Here is a 10,190-nt window from a genome sequence, read left to right as displayed (position 1 = left end):
TCCTCCCCATCCAGACCCGTACGGCCTCCAGGCAACGGGTCATCACGTCAAGGGCATCGTTGGGGTGGCCTGGGGTGGAAATGTACAGCTGCGTATCATCAGCGTACTGATGGAAATCCACCCGAAAGCCACGAATGATCTCTCCCAGCGGCTTTACATAAATATTGAACAAAAGGGGGGAGAGGACCGACCCCTGAGGAACCCCACAGGTTAGGGGTCTAGGAGTCGACCTCTGTCCCCCTGCCAATACAGACTGCGTACGGTCGGTGAGGAAGTTATCAAAAAATTGATTTTTTATAGAGAGCATGCATTAGGAAGGGTCAGCATAATATACTCAAACACATTTGTTTGTCAAAGTCTGTGAGACATTGGATTCAGTTCTTTGCTTAGCCATCTTCTTCTGTATAAAGCAGTGGTTCCTAAACTGGGGGTAATTTAGGCAAAACCTGGAGGATAATAAGGGACATGGTGTCTCAGTGATTAAGACACTGGAGTTTTACACCATTATAGGTCTATAGTTCAGCAGTTTGAGACACGAGTACCGTGAAATGGGGTGAGCTCCCATCACTTGTCCCAGCTCCTGGCAACCTAGCAGTTTGAAAGCATGCAAATGCAAGTAGATGAATAGGTACCACATACGAGCATGCGGGAAGGTAATAGCGTACTATGTTTCACCATATGCTCTGTGCTTCGGTGTGATGTCATGCTGACCACATGACCACGATAACATCTCCGGACAACAGTGGCTCTTTGGCTTAAGAAACAGAGATGAGCACCGCCTCTTAAAATCAGTCACAACTAGTGAAGTAACCCCTCCAACACCCTGGAGGGTAATGGAGGAATTTGTAAATGCTTGTTTGTGAGTCGAAGATCCAATTTGGGACCACTGCTGCAAGGTGCTAGTTGTAAAATAATACAGTCTTGTTCTATTTTGTATTTGTGAGAACAATGGCATTAGTGGAGACTGGAAAAAGGAGTAAGTTTAAGAACCACTGACCTACCTTTTCTACTTGGAGGTCATGTTTGAATTATGCTGACCTACCTTTTCTACTTGGAGGTAATGTTGAGATATCACTCTGGAACACAACATTTTTAATACCTCTCCCACCATTCACCACAGGTACCTCTCCATATTGTTGACGGTTAAGATTGCAGATTGGTCTTTTTCATCAACACCATTACCTGATGTCCAGCATCTTTCAGTAATTTGGCAGCAGTGAGTCCACTTATTCCTGCCCCAACAATCACAATTCTTTTTGGCTTTGAAGTTTTTTCCAGCCCATTTCTGGCAATATTTAACAGCTCCTCGTAGTTAGGGTCCTCAAAACATTTCCACCAATCTTCCTGTTCATTGGCATGATTTTCAGAGACACAGATGGCCATAAGAAGTAGTATGAGTGACAAAATTGCTAGAAAAAAAAACCAAGCTATGATTGAAAGATGAAGGAAAGGAGACAGCAAATGAAAATATGTTTTGGCCAACTTTCTGAGTCAGGACTTTAATTTGGAAGCCATGGATCTTTTCTGGAGAAATCTTCATTCAAGTAAATAACCATTTGGTGTTAGCTTACCAGGTGGGAGAGCTGGTCAGTTGGGTGGACATAAAGCATGAGCAACCTCATTTCAAGTAGTTTAAAGAACCAATTAAGAAAATGAACATCACAGTTCTTTTTATAGTCATAACTACTAATATCTGAATGAACAATAGTCAAATTTCTGAAAATATTTAACCAATCTATGAATTTATGCAAAAATATAATGGGTGATCATATGAAAACATCATTTTTGCTTATCTATTTAGCCATTCTGTCATCCTACTTTATGAAGAAGATGAAAGGGGACTTTAAAGAAGCAGGATGGAAAGATTATTGATGCCTTTGAACTTTGGTGTTGGACAAGACTCCTGAGAATACCATGGACAGTCAGGAAAACAAACCAATGGATCATCAAGCAAATTAACACAGTGTTCTCAGTTGATGCACAAATGACCAGCTCCAGTTATCCTACTTTGGACACATGATGCAAAGACATAGCTCTCTGGAGAAGGCTTGGATGCTGTGAAAGGTGGAAAAAAAGAGAAGAAAAGGACAACCAACCACAAGGCGGACTCAGGTACAATGGGGATGACTGCATTATTGGGAAATTTGAAAGATAAAGTTAGACATGGTTAGGTTAAATATTCATGGAGAATGTCTGTGTGGTCACTAGGAGTTGAAAATGACTTGATGGTAGGTAGATGAATCAATGAATTGATCAATCAATCAATGGACTAGCTTAATCGACTATAATCTTGCCCATGAATGCAATATTTTCATTTTGTTTCCTAAAATTCGACATAGTGGGATATTAGTTTGGACCGTGAACCTGGAATGAGAAGTAAGATGGCTTTAATCCTTTACTTGTTACTATAGAAAGGATAAAGAGGCCATTTGGTGTAGTGGTTAAGACATTACGCTAGAAACTGCAAGACTGAGTTCTAGTCCTGCTTTGGGCACAAAGACAGCTGGGTGAACCTGGGCCAGTCAGTTTCTCTCAGCCCTAGAAAGAAGGCAATGGCAAACTACTTCTGAAAAATCTTGCCAAAAAAACTGCAAAGTCTTGTCTAGAGAGCATTCAAGAATCATACATGGCTGAACATAAGAGGGGAGGGAGCAGAAAGATGCCCATATCTGGGCAGCTACAATGTAGAGGACCAATAGTTGGCAGCAAATGGATGTACATCTTTTTTGCCACCTAATGGGCTTCTGGTTATTTGCAGTTCAGATATGCTAAGCTATGCTGTGGAGAGGGGAACAAGCTGTCATTTTTCAAGAGCAGCAAACTTTGGTAGTTAAGATGTTGCATTAGGACTTTTGCCCTGAACCCACACTGAGTGACTTTGGGTCAATCAGCAGCCTCAAAGGATAGGACATAATGAGGGGAGATTTTCATGGAAGCCCCCTTGAGCTCTTGGAAGAAAGGTGAACTAGCAGTTTAAAAATAAACAAACGATTTAAAATGCTTAACTTAATCCAGCATGAATTTTTTTTCTCATCCATGTTGCTAAATCAGAGATATCAAATCCTACTTGGAGTGGGGTGTTGGGGAAGGAGTGAAGGATCTTAAGGATTTCCTTGTAGTAACACACTATCTTTCCCCAGCTCTGTCTGTGAAAAAAAATGTCGAGAAGAATATAGAAATGAATTTTATGAATTATGGAGAACTCAGTGAATCAAGTCTTTTTCTCGAGTCGTGGATATTAAGTACAGCCGTTTTTTCCAAACCTCTCTAAAAGCTTTTGAGCTTTGTTTTGGGCAAACTATTTGTTGATTAAGAAATTAACAAATAGAAGTGACTCATGATAACCTTTAACTTTAGATTCCAAAAAAGAAGATACCTTGGAGCATGTAAAGATATGCTTATAGCCCTGTTAGCAATTCTTTAACCTAAACAATTTAAGATATTTAATATTAAGATATTTTCCAGGTTTTCAAGAAGAGACTGGACAGCCACTTGTCCAGAATGGTATAGTGCAGGGGTCCCCAACCCCCCGGTCCATGGACCAGTACTGGGCCAGGGCATGCCAGCAACTGGTCTGCACAAATAAACGAAGCCCCATCCGTGAGATGCAGGCAGCACACAAAACCACGCCCCCTCCGGTCTACGGAAAAACCTCTCTTCACAGAATCGGTCCCTGGTGCCCAAAAGATTGAGGACCTCTGGTATAGTATCTCCTGCTTGAGCTGAGGGTTGAACTAGAAGACCGACCTCCAAGATCCCTTCCAGCCCTATTATTCTATGTTCTATTATTACTGCAGAAGGTAACCACATGATCCAGAAGCTAGACCTGTCTAGGCAGCTGCCAATTGAAGCACCTCTAAAGACCTTCTTCCTTAGATTCCAAAGGAAATCCATCTATGCATAGCTCAAACTATTATTCAAGATTCATCATTATACTTGAATACCCCAAGTGCATACAGTCCTAAAATAACCTCTATCCAGAAAATAAAATACTTACAGAACTTGGCCATGTTCAACGCGCAGGATAAGGATGCAAATCTGTGCTCTTATTTATACTCAGGAGGTGTCTGGCTGAGGCCAGCAGTAAATCCTAATTAGAGAAAATTGGCTGTCTCACTTGAAAACTTTTCAATGGCAAACTTTCCATTGAGTTAGATCCTGACACACCTATCTGGAGGGAGCAGAAAATTCAGCAGAGCACAGCTTGTATTTAAGCATAAAACTCAGTCAAGATGTCTGGTACAACTGAACTCATGCCTTGTAATGTCTAACAAAGGACTTTAACAGCAGTAATAGAATAATTCTAATTCAAGCAGGGAGCATCTTGTTTTTTGAAACAAGGCTAACCATGGTAAAGCCTTCACTCCAGAGATGACAAAAGAGAGATCTACAGAAGCTGACCCCTGATTGTGACCCCAAAACCTGGCTACTAACAAAAACAGAATGCGTATTGCTGGCTGTCTCTTTGGTAGGGGTACCAGCTCTGGCAGTACACAATGCCAGGGCCCTGAACAGCCAAGTGTGTGCACTTGTGCAAAATCTAAATTCAACTTCCCAGGTGTTGGATGCCTTGAATCAGGAACTAAAGCAGGTGAGAGAGGCTACCCTTGAAAATCAAGCAGCCATTGATTATTTGTTGTTAAGACATAATCATGGGTGTGAAGAATTCAAAGGACTATGTTGCTTTAACTTAAGCGACCACTCACAACTGATAGAGGGTGATATCCAATGCCTAAAGAAGCTTACACATAAAATTGGATATGAAAATTCTCCTTTTCCACCACAATTTTATCCAAAAAGCCTTAATAACCTACAGCAAATTTTTAAAAGAAGAATCTTCTTCTTGCCTCAGTTGTTTCTCCTAGGTATTACACAAAGTTTGGATGTAAAAGAAACGAACTTGATGTTGTACTGCTTAACTGCTGCCCGTTTGTTGATAGCTCAAAATTGGAAGAGTAAAGTTTTACCTACAGTGGTGGACTGGAGATTGAAGGTTTCGCATCTTGCTGAAATGGCAAAAATTTCGGCTTATTTGAAGAATCACTCAAATGAACAATTTTTATCAATATGGAGAAGATGGATTGTTTATATTCAAAACAAGCATAGAATGGTGGAATATAATCTAGGCTTTTAGATAATTTGTTTCTCTTTTTTTTACATATTTCACCTGCTTATGTAGAATAATATTTTGTGGAGTTAGGGATATTAATAGTAGTTTACTTTTAGTTGAATAGTATCCTGGGATAAGGTTTGGGAAGTCCGGGGGGTGGGGGGTGGGGGGTGGGGTTTTGTTTTTTTTGCATTGTGATGTACCTGTGATGTGTTTTTTTTATGATAAAAATAATAAAATTTATATCTTGAAAAAAAAAAAAGAAAATTCTCCTTTTGACTTCTTATCCGAACTTTTTGATTGGCTACCAAATTTACATTCTGTGAATTAAAAAGGAGGAGGGTGGAGGAGGAAAGTAGCTGAGGCCCTGCTGATTGGACCTCCATTGCATTTAAACTGCCCAGAGCTTGCTGGGAAGAGCTACAATCATATAACTAAAAATCAAAAACAGCAGTGGTACGTTCAGAGCAAGTGCATTTGAGATTCCTTGTATCTCAGCATGTCTGGCTTAGTTCAGTGCAACACTTGTTTTGCAGCTGTCTTTCGCAGTACTCTTTTCAAACTTGGAAACTCCTATCTGAAAAAACAAATCACTAGTCTACAAGGACAGATTATTTATCTAGGGTCTGTAATCTATGCTCTTCAGGCAGAAATTAGGTGTCCAGTTCAACCCTTCTATTCTATTGAGCCTCCACGCTATCATCCCCCTCTACCACAAAGATCCTGCAGGAGAAGGGCAGTGTGGACAACTGTGGGATCTGGCAGGGTGAAAGCTGTGAACCATAAACACAAAGCTTTCACTGTGTCCCTGCACAACAGATACAGTGCCCTTGTTGACTTAAGGGACATTAAGGAGACAGGTCAAGGTATTTGTGATGATAACTCAAATAAGCAGGGGATCGTGGTCCGAGATGAAGAACTTGTTTTTGACAGAGAAGCCACCTTCTGGTTGGTGATTCAATTATAAGGGATGTAAATTTAGGAAAAAAACACAGAGGTTTCGAAAGAGGTCAGGTGTCTTTCAGGTGCTACTGCCAGTAGGGATAAGAAGCGTATTTTTAAAATAGTCAAGAATGCCAGCAAGGACTGTGATGTGGAGGCTGTTGTACATCTTGGCATTAATGATCTATCCCAAAAAGATGTACTCTCTGTGCAGAATGATTTCCAGAGCTTGGGGCAGGAACTTAGCAGGATAGGCTGGAGGCTTATTTTTTCAGAGTTTTTACCAATGTATAAGGAGCAAAATGGAAAAGGCCAGCATATAGCAGAATTCAATATGTGGCTAAAGGAGTGGTGTAAAGGGGAAGGCTTTGGTTATATTAGTCACGATGTCTGTAGCTGGTCCAATGAAAAAAATGTACAAAAGAGATGGTTTGCATCCATCAAAGAAAGGGACTACGTTACTCAGCAATAAATTCACAGATTCTCTGAAGGAATATTTAAACTAAACAATGGGGACAGTGAGTTAATTGACTCCCTCTTCTTTGTGGCAGCCCCTGTGATATTGGAACACTGCTATCATGTCCCCCCTCGTCCTTCTCTTCATTAAACTAAACATACCCAATTCCAGCAACTTTTCCTTATATGTTTTAGCCTCCAGTCCCCTAATCATCTTTGTTGCTCTTCTCTGTACTCTTTCTAGAGTCTCAACATCTTTTTTACATCGTGGTGACCAAAACTGGATGGAGTATTCCAAGTGTGGCCTTATCAAGGCATTGTAAAGTGGTATTAATACCTCATGTGATCTTGATTCTATCCCTCTGTTAATGCAGCCTAGCACTGTGTTGGCTTTTTTGGCAGCTGCAGCACACTGCTGGCTCATATTTAAGTGATTGTCCTCTAAGACTCTGAGGTCCCTCTCACAGTTACTACTATTGAGCAAAGTACCGCCTCTACTACTGTATACCTGTACATTCGGTTTTTCTTGCCTAAATGTAGAACCTTACTTTTTTCACCACTAAATTTCATTTTGTTAGATAGCGCCCAGTGTTCAAGTCTGTCCAGATCTTCTTCTTCAACATGAACTATATTAAAAACAAATATCGCTCACGCCTCACAGACAACAGCTTACAATCCTGTTTGAAGATGAAGGTGACGTCTTACCGCCCTGATGTGCAGATGTGGTGTGCTGATGTTGAGAAACAAAAATCACATTAACCAAGTAAAATAAATATTTTAATTGACTATTATTTTGCAAATATATATTTGACATTGTTCAGTGAAATAGTCCTTTTTTATTCAAGTTGACAACTGACTGCACACTCCAGTAAATGCAATAAAAGGATGACGGCACACAGAAGCAGACAGCATTTTGGGTTTGCTGCAGGCAGATAATTTAAATTCGGTTTTTTATTTCATAAATACAAGGAGGACTCAAATAGTATTTTATTTGAAAGTAACCTTCAACCTAGTGTCTTTTTTTTGGGGAGTTCAAAATGTTTTTGTTGCATGCAGAAATAAAAATTTGTTTTCTTTGTAGCAGTTCATTGATTTCATAAATGCAACACACTATAGTTTTTTTATACATAGCATAAAGGTAAAAAAAAATGATGTATGCAATATTATCTTCATTTTAGATGTCAAAAGGGTTTTGTGGCTCCCAGTGTTTTCTTTTTTGTGGGAAACGGGTCCAAATGGCTCTTTGAGTGTTTAAGGTTGCCGACCCCTGTCTCAGACCATTGCAACTCACTTTGACTGGGATTGCCTTTGAAAAAGACTTCGCATTTTGTACAACTGTCACACAATGTGTCAATCTCTTGCTGTCCATCATTAGCCATCTTACCAGACAACAGCTGTTCCTCAACTGAATTAGCGGCCCACAAGCCTTCAGACCTACTTTTCACAACACATGAAAAAAAAATATCCTAGGAACAATTAATTGCAAGGTCCTGGCTGAAGTCCATGATGTACAATTGACAGAAGAAAAAAGACTTTTAAAGAACCTGGATCTATTTTGATTAAAAAGAAAAGGAGGCTGTTTCCAAACAGAATGATGAAAACATGAAGAAAATCACACTGATAAAAACTGTGACCAGTTTTTGATGCAGAGAGTCAAAAAGCAGCCTCTCTTTCATTCCTTCTTGATCTGACTGGATTGTGTCTAAGCTCGTGTAGAATGTAATGGAAATATACTGTAAATCTTAGAACAGTGACAGAATGGAATCTTATTATTATTAATCTTATTTCTGAAAAACGTATGTTGCCTTAAACAAGTATTTATCCCTGTTATTGTAAGAAGAAAGAATTATGAGCTAGTCTTTGTTAAATATGCACTGATACAAAGGTAATTCTGAAAGATCAGTTAATTAATTATTTTTATTTATTAATTTTTATGCCATCCATATCCTCTGTAAGATAATTCTGGGTGGGGAAGTGATTATTTGTTTGGACTTCCTAATTTTGTACCCACAACTTGCATAAAATTGGATAAATAACACAATGCTTAAATAATCTGTTTGTACCACTCCTTGTAATTTACATTTTTTAAAGTGTCAATTTGGCTTATTATCTCTCAGTACAATCTACCTCCCTGAATGTATTTTGGGAGTGAGGTGGAATATTACATCTGAAAAAATGAGTCCCTGGAGTCCAATTTAGAGTTCGGCTATGCTCAAATGCGCATACATAATAACAGTTTTAAAAATTCTTTCTCCAAAGTCATAATCAGATAAGACAAGATTTTTCCATTCCTAAACAATTAATTATTGGGCCTTTGATAACGTGGACATTGGCAATAGGATCGTATCAAGCTTCTCTGGCAAGTGGCTGGACTGGAACAGTTAAATGCAAGAACTATTTATCTAGATATTGATTAGTCAGAGTTATTAAGGAAGTAGCTATGCAGGAATTCCAGCAACTGTTCTATTTTCAATAAGCAACCTGCATGAAAAACATTAGGGTGGTAGGCTCTGACGGTGATTCCATTTCCCCATAGTACATTAATTACATTTATATATGCTTGTTGGAAGGAAGGAAGGAAGGAAGGAAGGAAGGAAGGAAGGGAGGGAGGGAGGGAGGGAGGGAGGGAGGAAGGGAGGGAGGGAGGAAGGAAGGAAGGAAGGAAGGAAGGAAGGAAGGAAGGAAGGAAAGAAGGAAGGAAGGAAGGAAGGAAGGAAGGAAGGAAGGAAGGAAGGAAGGAAGGAAGGAAAGAGTATATATGATTCATATTTCAATTAAATTATAAATGTACTGTATATTTCATACTTAAAGGTTGAATGTCTATTAATTTTTTGAGTTTATTATTCACATTGGCCTTATCATTCTGGTGTTTTGCAGAATTGGAACCCAATACTTTGGATCTCAACTTTGGGTTGAGCATTCCAAAGGGCTGGTGACTGGGGAAAAGAAAAGGATCGTTCCACTTAGTGATGTAGTTGCCAGTCCCAATTGTGATCACTAAATGAGGACTACCTATATGTAGGTCCAAGCAAATTCCATATCAAACACACCGAACAGAAGTTCAACTGCCATCTTATCCTAAAGCCTGGGATAATAGTCTGGTTTTTGAACACTTTCTGGAACTCCATCAGGTTCGGAATCACACTGATCTTTCGGGGAGATACTATTTCAGACTGTAGATCAGGTGTCTTCAAACTTGGCCCTTTTATGACTTGTGGACTTCAACTCCCAGAATTCCTCAGCCAGGCAAGCTGGCTGAGGAATTCTGGAAGTTGAAGTCCATAAGTCATAAAAGGGCCAAGTTTGAAGACACCTGCTGTAGATGCTATGACAGAGAAGGCACACTTCTTGGGTTTCAACACATTGCACTGTTCAGTCACTGAGCACGTTTATTTAACTATCAAACTATTAACTCAGCTATTCCAAAAAGGATTACAGTGATTTTCAACTCCTCTACCATCTCTTGTTTTTTGTTTATTGTATGGCGTAGGTGGTTGTTAAAAATAAATTAACAACCACAGACATCACAACAATAATATTCATCTTGTATTCATCTTGTTAATGATTTAATCGTAAAGTGGACCTTTTAATTTTTCCTCTCACAGCCTATACACACAAGAATACAAGATGACAGTGGGATATAAATACCATAGATAAAAATAAAATATGGTTTACCCAGGAT

General features: G+C 39.3%; 1 protein-coding gene across 1 annotated transcript in view; it reads right to left on the bottom strand.

The window, feature by feature from the left end:
- The window catches only part of LOC107289625 (L-amino-acid oxidase-like), a 15,820-nt gene extending 11,810 nt beyond the window's left edge, over window positions 1-4,010 (bottom strand). The window contains exons 1-2 of the mRNA XM_015818416.2: window positions 3,998-4,010; window positions 1,183-1,409 (exon numbers count right to left, since the gene is read on the bottom strand). Coding sequence (XP_015673902.2) covers window positions 1,183-1,409; window positions 3,998-4,010 — 240 coding nt within the window. The remainder of the gene's footprint in view (window positions 1-1,182; window positions 1,410-3,997) is intronic.
- Window positions 4,011-10,190: the final 6,180 nt, after the last annotated feature.

This window comes from Protobothrops mucrosquamatus, unplaced genomic scaffold, assembly GCF_001527695.2.
Source record: "Protobothrops mucrosquamatus isolate PMUCROS unplaced genomic scaffold, P.Mucros_1.0 scaffold738, whole genome shotgun sequence".
Taxonomy (NCBI): Eukaryota; Metazoa; Chordata; class Lepidosauria; order Squamata; family Viperidae; genus Protobothrops; species Protobothrops mucrosquamatus.
The sequence above is the reverse complement of the archived record's forward strand: the minus strand, read 5'-3'. Positions and strand labels throughout refer to the sequence as shown.